This window comes from Mustela nigripes, chromosome 12, assembly GCF_022355385.1.
Source record: "Mustela nigripes isolate SB6536 chromosome 12, MUSNIG.SB6536, whole genome shotgun sequence".
NCBI classification, from domain to species: domain Eukaryota; kingdom Metazoa; phylum Chordata; class Mammalia; order Carnivora; family Mustelidae; genus Mustela; species Mustela nigripes.
The window spans coordinates 73,446,670-73,468,895 of NC_081568.1; the positions used below are offsets into that span (position 1 = coordinate 73,446,670).

At 54.0% G+C, this 22,226-nt stretch overlaps 1 protein-coding gene across 1 annotated transcript in view; it reads left to right on the forward strand.

The window, feature by feature from the left end:
* The first annotated feature begins 1,783 nt into the window (after positions 1 to 1,783).
* TGFBI (transforming growth factor beta induced) overlaps positions 1,784 to 22,226 on the forward strand; it is a 32,522-nt gene continuing 12,079 nt past the window's right edge. The window contains exons 1-7 of the mRNA XM_059417620.1: positions 1,784 to 2,007; positions 6,617 to 6,715; positions 16,326 to 16,390; positions 18,216 to 18,376; positions 18,677 to 18,841; positions 19,086 to 19,232; positions 21,287 to 21,428. Of these exons, the coding sequence (XP_059273603.1) occupies positions 1,853 to 2,007; positions 6,617 to 6,715; positions 16,326 to 16,390; positions 18,216 to 18,376; positions 18,677 to 18,841; positions 19,086 to 19,232; positions 21,287 to 21,428 (934 nt within the window). The 5' untranslated portion in view covers positions 1,784 to 1,852. The remainder of the gene's footprint in view (positions 2,008 to 6,616; positions 6,716 to 16,325; positions 16,391 to 18,215; positions 18,377 to 18,676; positions 18,842 to 19,085; positions 19,233 to 21,286; positions 21,429 to 22,226) is intronic.

A 22,226-nucleotide genomic window follows, 5' to 3' on the forward strand; every position in this document is an offset into this window, starting at 1 on the left:
TATGCTCTGTACTCGCATCTCCACCCCACCCGCTCACTGTCAAACCACCCCATCTGGCTTCAGCCATCCTCTTGCCCACAGCCAAGTCCCCAGTGGCTCTCTGTTTGCAACACTGCAGGCTCTTTGGGTCTGTCATGTGGGCAGCAGTACTGCGAACAGCCCCTCCTTGACGGCCCCCTCCCCAGGGACAGCCCCGCGCTCCCCATCTCCTTCCACTCCATCACCGGCTTTGTGGCTGCTCTGCGCCCTCACCGTCACGGCCATCACCCACCTCCTGCTCTCTCTGCCCTCCCCAAGAGTCCATGCTCTCCCACAGCCTCAGCTTCATGTGTGCCCAGGGTGACTCCCACATGTGACTCTCCACCCCCACCCTCCCGGAGAGCCACAGCCTACGTCCTGCTGTCCGTGGGACACTCTACCTCAATCAGTCACAAGCACGTCAGACCTCCCCTCTCCTGGCAAACCTGCAACTCCATCCCTGTCCCTTATTGTACAAACGGCGTCCCCACCCATCGAGATGTGTGTGCCAAGAGCACCTGAGACATCCTGCCTCCTCCCCTACCCCTCCTTACGTACAGCCTCCAGGTCCTGCTGGGTCGGTTACCTCCTCCACACCCCTCGAGTTGGCCCCCCTCTCTGCATACCCATCTCTACCATGGATGGTCCCGCTCTCATGTGCCCCCTTCCTAGTCACCTGACATTCCTGCCTCCAGGGTGGCCCTGCTTTATCTGAGGTTCTCTCAGCCTGTTCCTGACACTGATCATGTCACTTGCCCGTTTTCCCACCACGAGCACTTAGCTTGGGTCTGGGCCCTGCAGCACAGTCTTCCAGCTTCCTCTCTCCTTGACTCTACCTCCCCATTGTTCAGCCAACAGGACAACTTGAGTTCCCTGAACACGTGCCCCCTTTTGCTGACCAGCTCCTTCTCACCCTCAGGTCTAAGACCAGATGTCACTTCCACAGGGCCAGGTGCTTCCTTGGGGCTCCCAAGGCTCCAGCTGCCATTCTCCATGGCACATTGTTGGCTCATGGATCTCCCAACTGTGAGCTTTTTCAGAAAGAGCCCAGATGTCAATCACCAGGCCTTCATTGTCTCCCCAGGGCCAACAGCGCTGGGGGTGGGGGGAGCAACTAGTGGGTGATTAATAGGTGCTTGGGTGAATACTGACGGCCCCTCCCCTGTGACTATTTGCAGAGGTGCTCTGAGCTCCTCCAGGGCAGAAATCTAGTCCCTTCCATCTCTTTGCAAAGTCCTTCAGGCCCAGAGTACTGAAGAGAGGTTTAAGGAAAGCGAATGAGTGTGCACCAAGATGAGCGGACCCCCCAACACCCTATTCTGGGGGTTCTGAGGGTTCCGAGGGTAGCTTAGTTTTTTGGTTTCTGTCAATCCAAGTGCTACTCCTTTCCTGTCTTTCAGTTAGCTAGCCAGGGTGAGGCCAGTTCCAGAAACATTCCAGAAACACAGACAAGTGTGAAGGGAGTGCGGAGGGCATCACCAGTGCCCTGCTCCCCTAGAGTTTTGCAGCCAGAGGTCAGGGAGGGATCTCAGGGATGGGGCTCTGCGGGCCTGGAGGAGAGGGAGGTGTGAGGAGCCGGCCTGCCGCCCCTGCGCCAGCACCACCCAACCACGCCCGCCGGAGGGGCCTTGGCCCCTGGGGTGGGCGCCGCGCGGGGAGCGCGGGGGGGCCGGAACTGCGGGAGCCGCTCATGGGTGCCGCGCTGCCGGGGGCGGCGGGCGGCGGGCGGGAGGCGGGGGCGGCGGGCGCCCGGCTTCCCCGCCCCTCGTGGCCGCTCCCTCCAGCTCGCCGCCTACTTAACCTGGCCCTAGGCAGCGGCGCTCTCACTTCCCCGATGTCCGCGTCCTCCCGCTCCATGGCGCTCCTCGTGCAGCTGCTGCCCCTCGCCCTGGCGCTGGCCCTGGGCCCCGCCGCCACCCTGGCGGGCCCGGCCAAGTCGCCGTACCAGCTGGTGCTGCAGCACAGCCGGCTCCGGGGCCGCCAGCACGGGTAAGCCGGCCGCAGCGCTCGGGGTGGCCGCGGGACGGGCCGGGGGCGCGCGGGACAAAGCACAAACGGAAAGCAGGAGGCGCGCCGGCACCCGGAGGGACAGGCCCTGCACGGGGTGTACAGAGCGGGGTGGGGGACCTGGAGTGCATGCCCGCAGGAGAGGCTACTTGCAGAGGAGGGGACGGGCGAGCTGACCAGCAACACTCCCCATCGGACCGAGAGGGCTGGACAGATAGACGGCCAGGGCTTTCAGCCTCCTCTCCCCGGAAGGGGGTGGGGAGGGGGGGAGTTGGCAGTTCTGCCCAGAATAACGGTGGAAAGGTAGCCACAGGGCAGAGAGGAAGCCCACCCAGCCGGGTGCAGATTCCAGTGAGGCCAGGTCCTTCCAGAGAGCGTCTCCACACGTGGCACAGGGCCATGCAAGCTGGCAGTGTCCAAAGCCCGGAAGCTCCTGCTCACCTGGCCAGGCTCCGCGCCCACCACAAGGCACGGCAGTGGCAGTGTGGCATCTCCTCCCCTCACACACGTGGTACAGACTGGGAAACTGAGTCCGGAGAGGATGCTTCACTTTCCTGCAGTCCTGCACTAGACCCTGAAGCCAAGATTGGAATCTGCCTTGAAACAATAGCTGGGATTATAAGTGTGGGACGTTATCATTGTGGACAGTCCTTTGAGACACTGCGGATGTGTTGGCTTTAGGAGGCAAACCCAGGCAGAGGGTCCGACCTGGTAAAGATCCCGGCGCAGACCCAGACAGGGATGGCTAGTATTTCTACATCCCAAACTAAACCATTGTGCCTCACACTTAACCAGGCTTGGCTATAGCTTCCAGCCGACCTGAAAAGAGTTACAGCCAACTCTTTTTTCACAATGAGGTAAAACTCTATGTGGGTAAAGGACATGGTAGCCCACATGTCCCTGGGCCCCAGTAGGAGCTCAGGTGCCATTGGGTCTGGATTTGAACTCAGTAGGGCCCAGACTGCCACATGACCGGGCAGATGTGTACTCAAGTCAAAACTCACTGTTAAGGGTGACTAGAGTTGACTTCAGAGGCCTTACAAAGCCGTGGCTCCCCACCCTGAGGAGGACCCCAGGGGTGCGTACAGGCTGCCCCCTTCAGGGGTAGTCATCCTTGTATCCCGTGCCTGTGGCCTTATATATGGGCTTACTTGGCCCATCAGGTTCACAGGACTGTGGGGAGGGGGATTTCTGCAGGGTGAGCCGCAGCCTCAGTGCCCTCCTGGAAAGAGCAGAGCACCAGGGAGTGTCCAGGGGTCTTTAGGGCAAGGGGAGAATCACCTTGGGCTTGGGCTGTGTGTGCAGAAGGCTGAGGGTCAGTTCAGAAAGTTAAGGGGTCTCTGAGGCTTAAAATCCAAATGGGTGTCCCTGGCATTCTCACTGTCTATGCCCAACTCACCTCTGTCTTCCTGCCTTTCTTGCTAAAGAAGCGTGTTCTGATTGGGTGCCACAGTGTGCCTGGGAAGTTTCTGTTCCCTCTGTATCTTAGCCACTAAGTCAGGAGAGGATCCGGATAGCAGTCTTGCCCCCCCAGAATGGTGTCTCTGTGCACACCAACATGAAGCTTCCCCAAGGGCATTGGCATCCTTCCACCAAGAATCACTTCTGCAGAAATCTTCCTTGCCTTGGGAGCCCAGAAGAGACACTCACCACCTGGAAAATACTGCATTATTTTATTTATTTATTTATTTATTTATTTATTTATTTATTTATGCAAAGCAAGTGCTCCTTAATATGAATTTTGGATATTAGACCAGCTTCCTCTGCACCCCTCCTCCCCGTGCCTCTGCAGGCTGATCCTGTTGTTTTGGTTCTTGGGGTGTCTCGGGAAAGGCCTGCAGAGATCTGTGATTGGCAGTATGGTCTGAGAAGTCACACCTGTACCCCCTCCGCTGTAAAGTGTGGGCCTTTAGCCGATGAACTGTAACAAAATGGTTGTAAGCACAGTTGCATTTACTGTGACCATCGTGCCCCCAGAAGTACCACGGGACTGTGTGGCCTTGCACATGGGTGTGGCGCCCTGTGCAAAACGCATGACCTTGTTCAAGCCCCAACCCTCCATTTGCAGTGAGAAGTGGTGAAAAGGGAAGAAAAATCTCTGCTGTTTTAAGGCCACGCAGTGTTCTCCAAGACCTGACGCACAGCTGGCAAGTGTGCCTCACCCATGCACGGCGCTCTATCCCCCCCACCCCGCTTGCTTGCATCTTCACCACCACATGGGAGATCTGTAGTTTGTGTTCCCATTTTACAGATGGAGAAACTGCAGCTTAGTGGGAGGGAGGGACTTAGTTCCCGTGCAGAGAGCTACTGGGAGCGTAGAGACTGTGACATGGTCGCCTGACTCCCGGCTGCACCCATGTTGCTATAGAGAGGGACAAAAATACTGACAGAGAAATAAAAATGCGTTCGCACTTCTACCAGCCTCCCCAACTGGGCTGGATTTCCTGGAGCACTTGATTCTCAAATCCAACTGGAACAGCAGAGCTGTGGTGCTGAAGGCTGAAGGCCCAGAAATGGCGAGGTCATTTCGATTAGACTTCAGCCTTGATTTCCTGTGTATACAGCCCCCCCCCCCCCCCCCGCTGTGAGAGCGCGACCCCCCCCCCCCTTGCCCCCAGCCTCCGCTCCTATCTCAAAGGGCTGCAGCGGTGGAAACTCACTCCGCAGAGGAATGTTGGAACCACATCCACAAGAGACTCACTGAAGATTCGCCAACCGCCTACGGAAAGTTGCAGGGAATTCATCGACAGTAATTGTTTCCTGCTCGGTCACATAGAAGAGCTTCTGAGATTGTACAGCAATAAACAGTACCTAGGGCTGGAGTGTGGCCAGTGGGGACTCTCCCGGGGTTATGTGGGGACGGCTGTAACCTGTGAATCTCAGGCAGCAGACAGAGGGGCAAAGGGGCTTCCGGTAGAATCCTCAGGAGGGACCCAGCTAGGGCTAAGGGGACGTGGGCTTACCTCCCTGCTGGCCTGGGGTTTGCTCCCCACCCTTAACTTCCCCTGTCCTGCCCCCTACGTCGACTCACTGCTATGTAGTGGGCCTACTTGGGCCACTCACCTGTGTCCCCTGAGCCACAAACTGGACAAGAGGTGACATCCACATGGGAGAAGACAGACAGCAGAGAAGCAAAGTGTCAGTGTGCCCTCCTACACAATAACCCAACTCTGAGCATTTGAGAACTGCCCATGTTCCCGCAGCCAGCAGGCCAGGGATGGCAGGTGCAGCTCTCACTGAAGGAGCCATGTCTTCCTGGCAGCAAGTATGGTTACGGAGTGCATTTTTAAAGTAACAGAGGAACTGAGATGTAAAAGTCACACCTGAATTTCTCAGGACGCAGAGGTTTTCTGGAAGCCTCTGACTCTTTGCTTTGCTTTCCTCTGACTTGTGCTTTGGCCAATGAGCCTGACCCGAGGCAGGAAGACACCCCCCCCCCGCCCCCACAGATGTCACCACATAGCCACAACTGACTCCTTTCGCCACGGGCTCCTAATGACAATCCCGCCACCACATGCCCTGGGCATGGCCCAGATCATGACTTGGTCCATGGATTAAAAAAACATAAAAACAAACCCCCATGGCTATGGGAAGGAAGGCTTCTCAACAGAACTGTGGACATTGCCATCAGCTTCTCCAGAGTTCCCGTGGACTCCTCTAAGTGGGTGGTCCCAGGAGCAGTATTTTCAACAAGGTCCTTCTGAAGTCTCTCTTCACCCTGACGCAGGGCTAGGCCCCAACTGGGACATAAAAGAAAGAACAAGACAGGGAACCCTGTTCTTTGGAGGGCAGGGAGATACATCCTCTCTGATCAGTGTTGGATTCTGTTTGGTAGCAAGCATCAAACAAGGGCCGTATTCCAGGTCAGATGTGCACAGAAGAGTGTCCCCTGGGGCCCTGGAGGAAGGTTTTCTGGGGACAGCGGACTCAGGATGGGGCCTGAGTATGAATAACAGAGAGAGTCAAGTGGAAGAGCATCTCCTAAGAAGGTCCTGACCACAGTCAGTTTGGTTGTGTTCAGAGCTAAGCCTCTGGCCTAGGGACGCAGAGTACGTCTGTGTGGCACTGCCTGGGAGGTGCCAGGTCCAGACCTTGGCCTCCCCTCATGACCGTGAGGCTGGCCATGTCCCGGGAGGCCGGGTTAGAGCCTGTGGACATTTTGGCTCCAGGGTTGGGGGTACAGCGAAAGGTTGGGAGCTTTCTCTCAAAGCTGCTTTGCTTAGCAGACATACACCTTTGCTCGTTGTCTCCATCTGGCGCATGTGTCCTAAACATTCTGAGATGCTTTTATCTATGCATACCAAATATCTGTGTAGAAGAAGGACCCTTACATGAAACCATGTCAGCGTGTGAGATGCACTTAGACAGTATTTAATATGGTAGGAAACTTGCAGGGGGCCTAGACATTGCTAGAGAGGGTGTCTACCCCTGAGCTATCCCCCCCCCAAAAAAACACCCTAAAATGACTGTATACCTTCTTCATGTCTAGAACATTCTGATGACCCAGGAGGGCCCACACTGGGGGTGGGGGAGGACATGGTGGTAGGGGGGCATGCTGCCCAGTTTGCTAACACTGCTGCTTCCATCTCAGCCCCAACGTGTGTGCTGTGCAGAAGCTCATTGGCACCAACAAGAAGTACTTCACCAACTGCAAGCAGTGGTACCAGAGGAAAATCTGTGGCAAATCCACGTGAGTGTCTGTGGCCGCTCGAGACCGTGTAGCCGCGCTGCGAGGAGGGCAGCCAGGGGGGCCCTGGGCCTGGGCCGGCCTTCTGGAAGGTTAGGCCGCAGCAGGAGTCATGAGGGTGCCTGTGCAGACGTGTCAGGTTGCTGTGTGCTTGGGAGTGGCCTTTTCAGTAAGCTGGCCGGCGGGGGGGGGTTATATTTTTAAGGTTCCTGACAAGACTTGGATACAGTTTTCAGGACTGATGTGGGATTATAAGAAGCATGAGATACAGGGGGTTGCGCTTGTGTGAGTGTGCGTGCTTCTCCTTCCTACGTGGGACCAAGTGAGCGGAGGTGCCCCCGGCCTGAACCTCTAGAAAGGAAAGCCCGTTGGCAAACTTACACACCGCTCCCGCTCTGCAGTCCTAAGGTAAACACGCCCAAAAGACGGTGTGCCTAGAAATAGGCATGTTAGGAGACAGCAAAGCCTCAGCTCAGCCTCCTGGGTTCCAGGGCTGGCTCTGCCCCTTAGCTGGGCAGGTTGCTTCACAGCTGTAGCCTCGTGTGCCCGATGAGAAAGGACTTCCTTATGGGATCCAGGATAGCCTCAAGTCCTGAATGCAGTGACACAGCCACAAGCTGAAGGAGAGGCTTTGCATGTAGTAAGTGCTTACTTAGTAAGGGCTTCCTGCTGCTCTCATAGATCTGTGCCCTGTGGACCCAAGGGACAGTGCCTGTGGCATGGGGACCAGCGTGCCTCCCACAGGCCTTGCTGGTGCCAGCATCCGGGGAGGTGTCATTGACCCCAGGGGCCCTGCAACCTGGTGGAAAAAGAATGGCGTGCATGTTCGAACAGAATTCCTGGGTGACCTAGTTCTGTTTGGGCACCAAGAATCAACCAATCTCAAAGCTGGCTCTCAGTTGCAGACAGGAAAAGTGCTCTGCCACTTGGGAGGGCTTGACCTTCCTCTTGTCTGCAGAACAGGAGGGCTAAGAGCCTCCTAGTAACTGTCTGGAACTCCTTCCCTTGTTAGGGATTTGTAAATGTATTGCCTGGGACATGGGTTTTGAGGAGACATCTCTTCCCACTCCATAACCTGCTGAGGGAAGGGAAAATGCTCTTTCCTTAAAACGGACGTAGAAAATAAATAGTCCAACTTCTGACCCTGATTGTCTTCGGATCTGGGTACAAATCAAGAGGAACTGGGGATCATGGCAGAGCTGGAGAGAGACCAGCAACCCCCTGGAGCTCGTGTAGGGCGGGTCCATGACTGCTGGCCCACTTGACCATGCCCAACCTCAAAGGTAAGGGCTGAGTGAGCTAAGAGGACACACTTCTGGGTTCTGGGAATCAACACCCAGCAGTTATTCTTGCTGCTGTGGACAAAAAGAGATTATGCGAATTCTACACCATACATTCTTCTTTGGTGCCCCCAACTAAACACACATAAAAAGACTTTAGTGCTGCTTAATTTTTCCCCCTGTGTGTATATCATCTACTCAGTTAATTAATTACTTAACTAAACATAGAGCGAGGCTACATGTAATTGCTTCTCAGAAAGTGACCAAATACATGTACCAAGCAAACAGCTCTTCTCCATCTCAGAGTCCTAGGTTTCAAGAATTGCCCATTTTTGTTGGTCCTGATTTCCCTAGAAATGAGACCTACTTCTGACATCAAGCTGGCCCTGGGGTGGCACGGGCTGTGGTATTTTGGGTGGCCTTGTGTGGAAGCATTTGCCTGCCCTGTTAACAGTAACTTGTTAATGTTTCTCGGCACTTGTCTGGCTGACACCACTGTTGGTGATGAGCCATTTTGGCTTCTTGGCTCTTGGCATCTACATCTTTCTCCACCTGGGTGCCAGGAGGGGGCACAGGCCGCTCAGCGGTATTGACCCATTCTTCCCTCTGGGCAGGCTTGGCTTTGAGAGAGTGCTGCTGTCTCACCAGTAAGCGCAGGGGGAGCCTGGGAGAGAAAGTGAAGAGGCATTGGGCAGTGGGTGTGAAAGAGCAGGGTCAGGTAGCCTCCAGAGCCTTATCAGGGCCTCTGAGCTGGTCTGACAAAGCCACCAGGGCTTGGTGTGGCACCTTCAACTCGTCCAGGTGGCCATTGCTTTGGGCGACTTCCAAAAGAGGAAATGAGGCTAGGAAAGCATGAGTTGATGAAAACTTCATGATCCAGGACAAGAGGGTCCCTTCCTGGAACATCACACGCAGTATCGGGAAGGTGGAGCTCACTTGGAAGGGGGCCAGAGGACTCGGGGTGGGGGAAAGGGGAACTCATCCTCATTGTCGGGGAGCTGAAATGGAACAGCCTTGCCCTTCACTCATGGACGGGGCCTGAGGCCCGTGAGCGAGCTGCCATCTGTCCCCCAGAGATTCAGTGCCACAGGTGGTCAGGAAGGGAGTGGGGGGAGGGCTGGAGTTGACATCACCCTCGTGAAAATGGGTCCCAAGGTGCATTTATTGGGGTGAAGGGGTGAAGACCAGACTGGGAAACGGGGAGCATAGTTGCGGTTGGAGCAAATAGGATCGTCTCTGCATGGGGTCCACTGGGCAGTGAGAATTTTCTCAGCAAGACTCTAGGAAAGAAGCTGGAGCAGAGGTGTGTGCTGGGGTACAAGAAAGCAAAGTGTCCCAGGGCGGGAGGCAACATAGGTTGCCTAAGGGCCCAGGTCTGGAAGAAGAATTTAAATTTGAAAGAAGACAAGTGGCACCAAGCCCAGGGCCATGAGGGGAAGACTTGGCAGTGTCCAGTCCCACAGAGAATCCAGGTGCCTGGAGCTATGTCTCTGCTTCAGTGAGGCCCTGGATTCCCAACTCCATGGAGGAAGGGAGGGGGCTGGCCACAGGACCCTAGCTTGTCCTCTGACAGTGGCTTTTCTGCATTTCCAAAGAGAGAAGAACCTGAGTCTTTGGTGCTCCTTGTCAAGCCTGCCATATGGATTTTATTACAGGAAGCGGTTACCAGCGGGCCCCTATTTAGCGACTCGAGTGAATTTTATTAGTTGGAAATTCACATTGGCTTTTCTTCCAGATCCCAAAGAGCTTCAGGGTGATACGATAGCTAATCAAGCAAAAGAGGGCCTGGCCGGAGCCAGCGTCCCATTCTGTGATTCCAGGCCCCAGTCTGATCGGTAACCATAAAAACTTTCTGTGCAGCAGCTTGAGCCGAGGTGCAGGAAACTGTGGTCAGGAAGCCTTGCTGCCTCCCGACAGGCCTCCTTTGTGTGAGCCCCACGAGAGGGAGGCCTGCTTCACCGCCAAGTCGTGTTGGAGTTGACATCACAGGGAGGTAATAGTCATCGCTGGGGCTCAGACATCAGACACGTGGCAGAGGCACAGCCAGCTGGGGAACGAGCAGGTAGGGGCGGTAGCTGTCCATTCCAGAAGTCTTGAAATGGTTTCATGAGCAGCAACACATTCACGAGCTCAGTAGCCATTCTGCGAAGCTAAGATGAGCTGGCAGGAGGACGCACCCCTTCCTCTAGGAGCCGGTCTTGCTCTGCCCAAGGGCTTCGATATTCATACTTCTCCAGCTCCACATTAAAGCGTGGAGATTCAACTTCTGGCAGAGGTCACTGGGGTATGGCTGAGCCTGTCCCTCAGCCAGCCAAGCCCTTGCCAGAGGGTCTCATGCTGGCAGGGCACCCAGGGACATCTGTTCTGAAGCAGAAGAAGAGCCCTCCTTTTCCTCCCTGTCTTGTCCCCCACAGCCTTGTTCCCACGAGCATGGTGAGGAGCCAGCCGGGGATGCCAGGCTCTCCCCACACCGGGAGCAGCACTTCCTTCCTTCTTTCCTATTCCTTGTGCAGCCATCAGGGACCCTCTGGATAATGTGCTTCAGAATAACAGATTTGACATCCACCTAACACCACCTTAGTGGTGTTCTGGCGCAGGATTGCCTGAAGGTTCTGTCCCACTCTGTAACCTCCAAGGTGGCAGCTTAGCTGACATTCGTTCTGTTGTTTCCGTGCATCCATGCAGCATCTGGGGTCCTGCCCTGGGGTAGGCAGAATGACAACTCCCTGAGATGTCCACATCTCATCCCTGAACCTGGAACTAGGAAAATGAGCCTTTGCTGATATGATTAGGTTAAAGATCTTGGGAGGGGAAGATTATCCTGGGTTATCTGGTATGTGGTCGTAAGGGTCCTGTAGGAGGGAGGTGGGTAGGTCAGAGTCAGAGAAGGAGATGAAGTTAGAGTAATGTGACTGCAGGCCGGGAAGTGCACGCAGCCTCCAGAAGCTGGAAAAGACAAGGAATACATTCTCCCCTAGAGCCTTTCATGAATGAAATGAAATAAGGAATACAGCCTTTCATTTCAGCCTCATTAAGGCCGCTTTGTGATTTGTAATCTGGAATTGTAAGATGATAAATTTGTGTTGTTTTAAGCCACTAAATCTGGGATTATTTGTTACCAGAACAATGGGAAACCAATGTAGGCCCTGTCTGTTGCATTCTGTAGGTTGCATTTTATGGGGAATTTGTTTATCACACCGTCATAAACAGTGGTCTCATGCAGGATATTGATTTCAATGAAGTTATTAATCTAACTACAGTTTTTAAGTTTATACCTGCAGTGTTTTTTTTTTTAAAAAGCTCAAGAACTGAGCCCTTAGTAAATATCAAGCATCTGTGAAGTACTTTTCATATGTGAACCCATTAAATTCCCATAGTCACCCTATGAGAGCAGTATTATTATTAGCCCATTTTACAGAAGGGGAGACTGAGACTCCGAAAGGCTAAGGAATGTGCTCAAAGTCATCTGCTGGGAAGTGGGGCAGGCCTGATGTCTCCAGGGAAAGTAAACAGTAGCAGCTATTGTTAGTCTCATGGGGAGATCCACAAGCGAGCAGCCCTGTAGGGCCTGAGTGACCTGTCCCACATCGCTCTCTACAGCCCTAAAATCTCTGCCTGAAGGTCCCAGAGACAAGGTCTCCTGAGGGGCAACAGAGGCCCTTTAGCTTAGACTCACCAGCCACCTTCTGGTTGCTCACCCCCAGTCTGGTGATCGTTGTGCTCCCTGCTACAAGGGGACTCCTGGTCAGATAAAAGGGCATGGGAACTCAGGAGACACAGTAAGTGTCCAGGCGCCCCCACAATGTGTGCACCCACTCCATACACACAGATTGTCACCAAACATGTGAGTACATTTTTTAAAGTCTCTGTCTTCTCATGAACCAAGCTGGACCCTGGTTAATGATGGGGCCTTTGGTGCTGGCCATGAGGTCAAAGCAAGCACCCTCACCCACCTTTTTAAAAGATTTTATTCATTTATTTGAAAGAGAGAGAGTGAGAGAGATAGAGCACAAGAGGGGGTAGTCAGAGGGAGAAGCAGACTCCTGGCTGAACAGGGAGCCTGATGTGGCGCTCGACCCTGGGACTCTGGGATCATGACCTAAGCAGAAGGCAGCCACTTAACCGACTGAACCACCCAGGTACCCAACTGAGCCCTTTCTCATCAGAGAGGTCAAGATTTGGACTTTCTGCTGGAAGCTCAAAAAAGCTCAGCTTAGTTTCCAAGGCCAGGAGAGCAGAAAAGGAACCAGGCGAGGTCAGCAGTCCATGGGGGATGGCTTTGTGTCTAGACGATATGGAGCTGTGTTTGCTCTGCGACTCTGCTTGGAAATCATGACCCGCTGAGTGGTTTACCTTCTGTCACGAGAAACTGGCACTCAGACTGCATTCCTTGCTCCACCTACTTCCAGAGTCTGGTTCGTCCCTAGACATTTACAGCCATGACAACCGGCCGGAACTGTGAAGTGTGGTTGGAGAGAGTGATTGTTTTAATTTATTATATTAACTTCTTGGAAAATCATTTTGAGGAAAGAACTAGCAATGCTTCTGTCTGTATCTGATCGTGAGTAACGCTCTGGAGGCCATTGGCAGAGAGCCTCCTAGCCACCTCTATCTTTAGACCCTGGATTGACACTGTCTCTCCTTCCTCCTTTAAAGGCCCTTCTAGATTGGTCACCTTCCCTCACCTTCTTCCTCAAATGGTTCTTCTGATTGGGAAAACCAGAAAAAGAATAGTCATGTCTCATTGTCCTAGAGATAGTCTTTTTCTGAGGTTTTTTACTTACTGACTGTGTTGGGTCAAGAAGAAGCCCAGAGCCTCTCATCAGAGCAGCTTTCCCTGGTGGAATGCGATTCAGAGAGCAATAGATCGGTCCTCTCTGCACGGGGAGGCCAAGGAACTGGGGAGACAGAGATGAAGGCTCCTGTGTTTTCCCTTCTTCCTGCCTTCATCCTAGAGAAGGCTGTGATGGCCCCCAGCTCCATCTCTTCACAGCACCCATGTTTTCCTCAGCCAAAGCCAAGGGGAATAGCACACTGGGCTGTGAGCAGGCACCGCTCATCCAGAAAGGTTTGGTCAAGATCATCTCAATGGGCTTGTCTTCTCAGTCTGTAATTTCCAGTTGCCTCTGCCTCTCTGCCATGCAGACAGGTTCTGAGCAGGCCTGGTTTTGTGGGGACAGTAGGGAAACCACTGGCCAAGGAAGCATCTCAGCCCAGAAGGCTACCAGGCTGGGGGTGAGAGGCATGGCTGATGTCCTCGTACCTGGGGAGTGCCAAGGATGCCAGACTGTGGCAGGAGGAGGGCAGAAGAGAGAGAGAGGCAAGTGGGGTGGGGGATGAGGAGAAAGCTTCCTGGCAGAGCCACACTTCATTAACTAGGGAAAAGCCCTCGGCTGGTGGACCAACCTCTGTGGGCTGCCCTGTGCCATCCACATCCAGCCGCTGTGGGACACGGGTGCAAAGCCCACATGGAAAGGGGGCTGACGAGGTGGAGGGCTCTGTCCTCCACACCGAAGAGAGCACCTGTGTCCTCTCAGTGTCAGGTTACTCTGCTTGCCCCCTGTATGCTGCTAAGAGCAATGGAAAAGGGATGAGACCTGATGAAATTGGGGGGGGGGGGGTCCTAAGTCTGCCCCTACCCAGTTGTGATCTTAAGAAACCCTTCTGCCCCTGAGAGCCCTTGCAGTTTTCTAACCTAAGTATCTTTCTTCACGCTGAGACTTGTCTGCTTAGATCTCTTCCTCCTCCAGCCCTTCAACCCCTCTTCTCCCCACTACCCCACGACCAGTTACTCCCACCCCACGCACAGACACATGGAGCCGCAGAAATTATAAAGTTCACACTCGGTGAGTTGGCTTTCTCTGTCCTCAGTGAAATTCTGGTGAGGCCGCCTGAGCTGTGGAGCTCTCTTCAGGTTGTTTCGTTTTGTTTTGATTTGAGATAGAACTCAAAAGCTGACACCCCGGAAGAAGAAATGTTGGCGAGCCCAGCTGGGAGTTCCAAGGCATAGAGTATGCAGCACCCCTATGCACGGGAGAACCCTGAGATGAGGAGGGCTTTGAGGAGAAGACCCATCCTCCAACTGTGCTTCTCCAGTTCCATGAAGTGTCAGCCAGGCACTTTTAGAAATATGCTAAGCTTTGGCAGACTTGACCTTAATTCCACCTCTGCAGCGCCAGGCCCAGAGCCCTGGTATTTATCAGAGAAGCCCTGGGATCCCACGCATGGGTGTCCGCTGGATCTATGGGCCTGAGGCTTGGAGCTCTCCCTAGGATTAGCTGGGAGAAGCCAGCAGAAACTGTCCTTTGAAAGACAGTTTCTCTGCCCCCTAGAAAGAATCCTAGTGACTAGAATCATGAGTGTGAGTTTGGAATGAACCTTGGAGACCATCTAGTTTAACCTCACCCCCTTTCACAGATAAGGCAACAGAGACCCTGAGAGAAAAGTGTACCTTTGAGGTCACTCTACTAGTTACCAATGGGTCACAAGTCAAGTTCCCTAATTCTCATTGTTTCCATGACACTATGTTGCCTTTGAAGGTTGCCTGTCGGTCAAATCTGACTTTCATGGCAGAAGATGACTTTAGTCTCCAAAAATAAAATTGTGGGTCAGTCAAGGGAAGTCCTGAGTCTGTTTAGCCCTTCTAAGTAGAGCCCTTATGGGTATGGAGATGAAAGGTTAGAAAGGACCAGGACGGGGGAAAGCTGGAGAAAAGGAGGATGAGGTGGGCGGAGGGAAGCAAGGGGCAGGGCAGAGAGGGAGGCGCATGACTTGTCACTCCGCAGCGATTTCCTGGAGGACCCATTTCCGGCAAAATGCTTCCAATAGCTCCCCAGCAGCCTGAGACTCCTAGCCAGTCAGTGTCTGAAACTCCCCCCGGATAACAAATGAAGTCGGCTGTGTCTTCTCATGACTCGCCAGGGCTCCCCTGAGATGAGTCCAAGTCATTTAATAAGAGCAGAATGTGCTGGGTGCATTGAGAGCACCCTGCCTGGCCCCAAAGCCCTGTTTCTTCCCCCTCTGCCTGCCTGTCTTCTGGCAAGGTCATTAAACATCCTGGGAGAGCCCTGTGGTAGGCAGTTCTGTGGGCAAACCTGCTGCAGTTCAAGCCCGAGTTGTCTCCTGTCCCAAAAAGGGTGAATCCCTGTACAGGAAGGGAAGGGACAGGACGTGGCCACTTGGCCCTGGTTCAAAGGCTGTCAAAGAAGGCTGTGTTCACCCTGCCCGTGCGGGGCTAGCCTTACTCAGAACCCGGGGAGTCTATAAGAAGCAAGTCTTTCTTAGCTGTAAGCCTTTTGATCACTTACTTCCTTGCCATACGATTTGAAAGTCGGGCTTTTGGGCTTCCAGAATAGTGGGCTCACTGAAGCTGTGTGTTTCAGACCTCCAGAGGATGGCAGATGTTCCATAATGGACTGGCCTGAGTTGGGCTAAGAGAAAGTTTTAAGATTTTCTGCCGAATGATTTCAAAGTTTAACACTATAGAGTGCCAGTCTCATTTTCATCCAGATACCAAAGCATTAAGCAAAACGGGCAGTCGCAGGTGCTTCCTGGGAGGACGATGAGATGGTTGAGGGCTGCGAGGTTTAATGGGGCACACTCTGCTATGTCATCCTTTGTACATTTTCAATTTGAAACCATAGCATTGTTGTTACTAAGATTCTGTTTTCAATTTAAAGAATGAAAGAAAAAAAAAAAAAAAAACCCCAAAGGAGCTTTGTCTTAATTTTAAAAGTTTTAAGGTTTGATTGTGAAGACAGAAAAGCTTGATGATGATCTCTATGCTGTCCTTCTTGGTTATTAAATCAGAAGTCTAGATGAGCACGGGAGATTTAGTCCAATGACTTTTGCGGGATACACGCATAGGTTTTCCAGAGGGGGCACGGAGACCCAGGGAGGAGACAGGGCTGGCAGCAGAGGCCCCAGCTGGTTAGTGGCAGCGTCAGCCAGAGCAGGCCCAGGGAAGCACCCCCCTTGCTCCCCACTGCCTCTCAAGAACGCCGACCATGGGGTTCACCGTGAGTGAAGCTGGAGTCAAATTCCTGGTGGGGGTGTTTTCTAATCCCCCTACGGAACGTGCTGCCGCAGTCCCAGCAGGATTGCTGTACGGATGGCAACCTTGGGAACATTCTGCAAAGCTGAGGACGAGTGACAAGCTCCTTGCTCCTAAACACCATGATGCACCAATACAGCTGATTGAATGGTCTCCTCTGAGAGCAGGGTGTTTTACCACCCTTTCCCTTCCTCTGTCTGTGGAGGCACCACTTCCCCAGGACAGCGAAGAGGAGGGAAGCCCTGTGTCGCCCTCACGTGTGTTGTCTGTCTCACTGCAGAGTCATCAGCTATGAGTGCTGTCCTGGATACGAGAAGGTGCCAGGAGAGAAGGGCTGTCCCGCAGGTGAGTAAGCCAGGCCTGCGGCATTGGTGCTGGGAGGGGGAGGAAGCAGGGAGGAAGGAGCCCCCACATAGCAGGCAGCAGAGTCCATCCACAGGGGGGTACAGGTGACAGGGCTGCAGGGACACCCTCCCTGCATGTTCTCTGGCTCGGGGCGCCACACGAGAGCCAGAGGATGGAAGCTGGGAGCAGGGAGCTTCCTGCACTGCTCCTTTCTGTGCAAGCTGACCTTCTTACGTGGCTGGTGGCAGACTCCAATTTCAACCTGCCCATGCTCGCCTCGGAGCAGAAGCAGCTGGGCCTGGGCTCTGGCCTTGTTGTCTTGGGCTGGGAGGGATTCTAACCACACCCAGCATTTCTGATCCGCTCAGCTGGAGAGCGGGGCTGGGGCACCGAGCCACCCCCTCCTCCCTCTGTTGGAACTTGAGCCTTTGGAGTCCATTGGGAGGAGGGTGGCCAACCAGGCAGGCTTTCCCAGAACCAGCACAGAGAACCACGCCTGGCCAGAGGAGCCAAAGACCGAGGCACCTAAGAATTTTATCAGAGGATTTCCTTTAAGCATACCCCCCCCCCCGTCCCGCCCCCGCAGGGACTCTGCGGAGGAGGAGTTTAAACTTTGAAATTTGGTAATTATTCCTTGAGAATGTGGGACAGACTTGAAAGGACAGTTTGGTTGGTGCCAAGGTCATAAGGGGGTGGAAGGGCAGGTGGGAATTATGTGGTGGGGAGAGGAGAATGGCCTGTGGGAGGGGAAGGCCTTCTATGCTTCGGGCCACTTCTGGGTTTTTAGGAAATAACATTTTATTGCTTGGAAATAGACAAAGAACCTGGAAGATTTGTAATGTTCTTTCATTCCAGTAGAGGCCATTAGGAAACCAGTTTCAACTAGATAAATCTAAAAGCCCAGTTTGTAACTAGAATATCTATTTTGGGTGTATATTCCTGCTGGTATTATGTAAACATCTATGAACGGGACGCCTGGGTGGCTCAGTTGGTTAAGCAACTGACTCTTGATTTCAGCTCAGGTCATGATCTCTGGGTCCTTGAGAGCAAGCATGGGGCTCTGAGCTCAGTGGGGAGTCTGACTGGGATCCTCTGTCCCTCTGCCCCACCCCTGACTTGTGCTCTCTCTTTCAAATTTTTATATGGCTGTGAACAGGGGCTCCTGGGTGGCTCAGTGGGTTAAAGCCTCTGCTTTTGGCTCAGGTCATGATCCCAGGGTCCTGGGATTGAGCCCTGCATCGGGCTCTCTGCTCAGCGGCAGTCGTACTTCCTCCTCTCTCTCTGCCTGCCTCTCTGCCTAATTGTGATCTCTGTCTGCCAAATAAATAAATAAATAATCTTATATGTCTATGAACAGAAGCTTCATTTTCCTGTGGCTAAAATGATGAAAAATGACCAATTAGTAGAGTCTCAGCAGGGAGGCATTTGACCCCTTTAAAGAGTTGCTTTAAGGAGTATGTGACAGGGGTGCCTGGGTGGCTCAGTTGGTTGGGAGTCTGCCTTTGGCTCAGGTCATGGACTCGGGGTCCTGGGATCAAGCCCCACTTCAGGTTCCCTGCTTGGCGAGGAGCCTGTTTCTCCCTCTGCTGCTCCTACTGCTTATGTTTCTCTGTCAAATAAATAAATAAAATCTTTAAAAAAAAAAAAAAAGGCAGCTTGTCACTCATAAAGTGACAGGCTTTCAGCTGGCCCGTGGTGGCCATCCTTGGGCTTTCCCACACACCTGTCCTGCAGAGGTCTCATGCGCTCTGCACACCAGGGAAGGTGTGGTCTGGTTGGGGCAGGCTCCACAGGTCCGTCCCACCTCTGTGCTCTGCCCCTGCAGCCCTACCTCTCTCGAACCTTTATGAGACCCTGGGCGTCGTTGGATCCACCACGACTCAGCTGTACACGGACCGCACGGAGAAGCTGAGGCCCGAGATGGAAGGGCCCGGCAGTTTCACCATCTTCGCCCCCAGCAACGAGGCCTGGGCTTCCTTGCCAGCTGTGAGATGACCACCTTACTTCCCAGAGGGGTGGCTGGTGGGCCGGAAGTGAGACACTGTATAGCGGTTTTCCACTGTTGCACGAAGCTTCTTCCTTGAGGCCTCAGATGAAGTCAGGGAACTTGAGTTAAACTATACCTCACTAGATGGCTTCCTGTGCCCACCTATCCAACTGTCTAGATGTTGTGTTCACTGAGGAGGGGTCCTTGGTTTCCACAGTAACTTTCCCAGGGTAGCAGGAAGCCACCTCTTGCTCCGGTGGTCAACCACCCCCTAACTGCCGCTCTGGCCTTCCTTCCAGGAAGTACTGGACTCCCTGGTGAGCAACGTCAACATCGAGCTGCTCAATGCCCTTCGCTACCACATGGTCAACAGACGGGTCCTGACAGATGAGCTGAAACACGGCATGGCCCTCACCTCCATGTACCAGAATTCAGGCATCCAGATCCACCATTATCCCAACGGGGTAGGGAGTCCCCAGGGACCCAGCATTGCCCTGTATCCACCCTGAGCCCAGGCCCAGTCTGCACGTGGGGCTGGCTCTGGGGTGAGGTATGCTGGAGGTCATCCCCACCTCCTGCACCTACTTCTTCCTGGGCCCTCCGGTTCCATGGCTGTGGAACCCACATGCTGCCCTGTTTTCCCCTGCTGAGGCTTCGGGCCCACCCCTCAGTAGGTGAACTGGTCATCCTCATTTCTTCTCTGCACAGATCGTGACCGTGAACTGTGCTCGGCTGCTGAAAGCCGACCACCACGCCACCAACGGTGTAGTGCACCTTATCGACAAGGTCATCTCCACCGTCACCAACAACATCCAGCAGATCATCGAGATCGAAGACACCTTTGAGACCCTTCGGGTGAGGGACTGCCGTGGGAGAGGACCCCGCCTGGGGACACAGGACCTCTCAAAAGGGCCTTCTTCCACAGGAGAAGCAGAGGGTGTCTCTTCATGGGCATTTAGGAGACATACAGTCTGTTCTTCTAAGAGCCCATGAACGCAAATGGTCCACTCATTACTGAGTTTGACCACGAGGGAGCATCTTAATCCACTGCTGGGAAACTCCCTCTGCCCATCCTCTCCTCTGTAAGGCTGTCCTTTTGTGACTCCCCCCAAAAGTCCCGTAGTCTGTAGCACCGCAGGTCCCTTTGAGCCCTCTGCTACCTGGGCCTGCACTTCTGGGCTCCAGCAGTAAGAGGGCCCTCCCCCACTCCCCAGGGGCACTTTCCATATGCAGGACTAGAATAATGCTAGGCTTCATGACCTTCTGGTCCGTGTGTCTCCAGGGGACCCCTGTCCCAGCCACCCTCAGGTTTCCTTGGATCCCAGACCAGCAGAGAGGTCAAGGGAGTTTGGGTTTGACCTCTGGCCTGGCTTCTACCCACTCTGCAGCCACAGAACACCATTCCTTCAGCCCTGCCCAGCATGAGTTTGCCTTCGGACTGGAGCGGCAAGCTGGCATTGCTCTTGGCAGTGGCTGCTCAGAGGAAGTGAACACAGGCTGCCCCGTCAGGGTTTTTGCCCTGATTCAAGGAGAACTTCCTGACCACAAAGGATACCAAGGGGGGGTTGCGGAGGCTCCTCCCCTGGAGATCTCCAACACACAGAGACAAACACCCTGGGGCTGGCCCAGCAGGGATGTGGCCTCAGGAAGTGGCTCTGCAGGGAACCCTGCTATCTCAGCTCTCCTTCTGGGTCACTTCAAGGTCAGGGGTCTGCGAGGAAATGATACGTCCCCACAAAGTTGGTGGCACCTCTTGATTAACCATGTATAACCCCCCACTGAGTAACATCCTCTTACTGTAGGTTTGACAAATGTTCCCTCTCTTCTCCCTCCCCTTGGGGCCTCCCTACACCCATCTTTCCTTCCACTAACACATACTTCAATACCCGCTCTTGGCCTGGCGGTGTTCTACCTGCCGGGGGTATACAGGTGAATGAGACAGACAAATTTCTGTCCTCCGTGGCACTTTCGTTCTTCCTGAGAGACAGACCAGATGCACACGAGGTAGCCATGGACAGGGCTAGGCATTGGGGAGTCGGGGAGTGGTGAGCCGAGGGACCCCGTTGGCACTGGGTGGTCAGGGAGGGTGTCTCTGGAAGAGGTGAATTCAGATATGAGGACTGGAGGATGAGAATGGCCAGTTACGTGAAAGGCAGGGGTCGGAGCACAGCGGGCAGAGCAGAAGGCAAGGGCAAAGGCTCCGGGGCAAGCATAGTAAGAAGGAGGCGGGCAGGGCCAGAACGAAGAAATGTACACAACGAGAGTATGTGGCATGGAAGCAGCAGAGCAGCAGGGGCCAGAGCCTGCAGGGCTGCAGACGGGGCCAAGGGGTGTATCCCCAACCCCGGGGCAGCGGGAGGCCCCTTCTGCTTTTAGAAGATCCTAGGACTCCTCTGTGGAAACAGGTGATGTTATCCTTCCACTCCTGGAGCTCACAGAAGGAGCATTGCCCAGAGCTATTTAAGTATTACGCAAGGAGGACACAAGCTGAAAATTCGTACAACGGACTCTTCTTGGTCTGAGGGCAGCGGCGGGATCGGGGGGAGGATGGTCATGGGGGCAACGCCAAGTTGGCTACCTAGAAAAGCGATAACTATAATCAAGTCCCAGTGAAGGGATAGGAGTCAGAGAAGCCAAGAAAGGAGGAAGGGCAGAGGGAATGGCCAGGCCAAAGCCTGGGGTGGGAAGGCCGCAGGCAGAGGAAGTCATTGAGAAATGGCCAAAGTGGTGGGAGCTCAGTCCTGACAAGGTCCCCGGAGGACACCAAGAGAGGTGAGCTTTGGCGTCTTGTCATTTCTTCTAGGAGTCTGAAGCGCTTCACAGGAGGCCTGGTGAGGCGGCACCTGCCTCTTGTCTACAGAGCCTCCCAGAGCCTTCAGGCAACTCTCCTTCCTCTCCCTGCCCCGCAGGCTGCTGTGGCCGCATCTGGGCTCAACACCGTGCTGGAAGGGGATGGCCAGTTCACGCTCCTGGCCCCTACCAACGAGGCCTTCGAGAAGATCCCTGCTGAAACCTTGAACAGGATCCTGGGTGACCCAGAAGCCCTGAGAGGTGAGCACCCCTGAGTGCCGTTGGAACGGCCAGACTGAGCCCGAGGCCTGCTCTTGCACAAGATGTACAGTCTGCGCACCATCCTGTCCCATTGCTCCCATCGGGCCCTGTCTCTGCAGAGGCCAGAGCAGAGCCCTGGTCAGAGGGACAAGAAGAGAACCCAGCAGCCTTTGTCCGGCAGCAGTTGTGCTGAGGAACAAGGCAGGGCTGGAGGTCCAAAGCAGGCCCTGGCCAGACTCAGAAAGAGCTAAAGATGCTCAAAACCAGAGCAAGTCTGCCAAGCGGGCAGCAGCTTGGAAGTGTGGGGAGGAGATGGCCGGTCCTGGCGTCCTTAGAATGGGGCCATCGTGTTGACCCTTGAACTCTTCCTGTCTGGCCAGGGACCTCGTGGATAATCCAAAATGAAATTAATAACCAGTTAGAGTTGACTTGACTTCAGAGCTGGATCCTTCCACGCCTCCTCAGTGAGCTGCTTGGTTAGGGGTACGTTGATTTATTGCTGGAGGAGAAGGAAGGACCCAGCACATGTGAGAGGGGAGGGGAATGAAGGCCGGGCTCGGCCACTGACCCCTGCATCTCCTGCAGAGAGGAGCAGCCCCCTGGTCCTCTGTGTACCCAAACACACTTATTACTCCCAAATACAATCTAGGGATGACTTCGTTTCCTTGGAGTCTATTCAACTCACCTTCAAACTGTGCGATTTAAAATACCTACTATATTTCAGAGGCCCGATGAGTGCAAAATGTTCTCCCTTCAGCCACGCAGGGCTGGCAAGGGCACTTTTCTGAAAGCACAGAT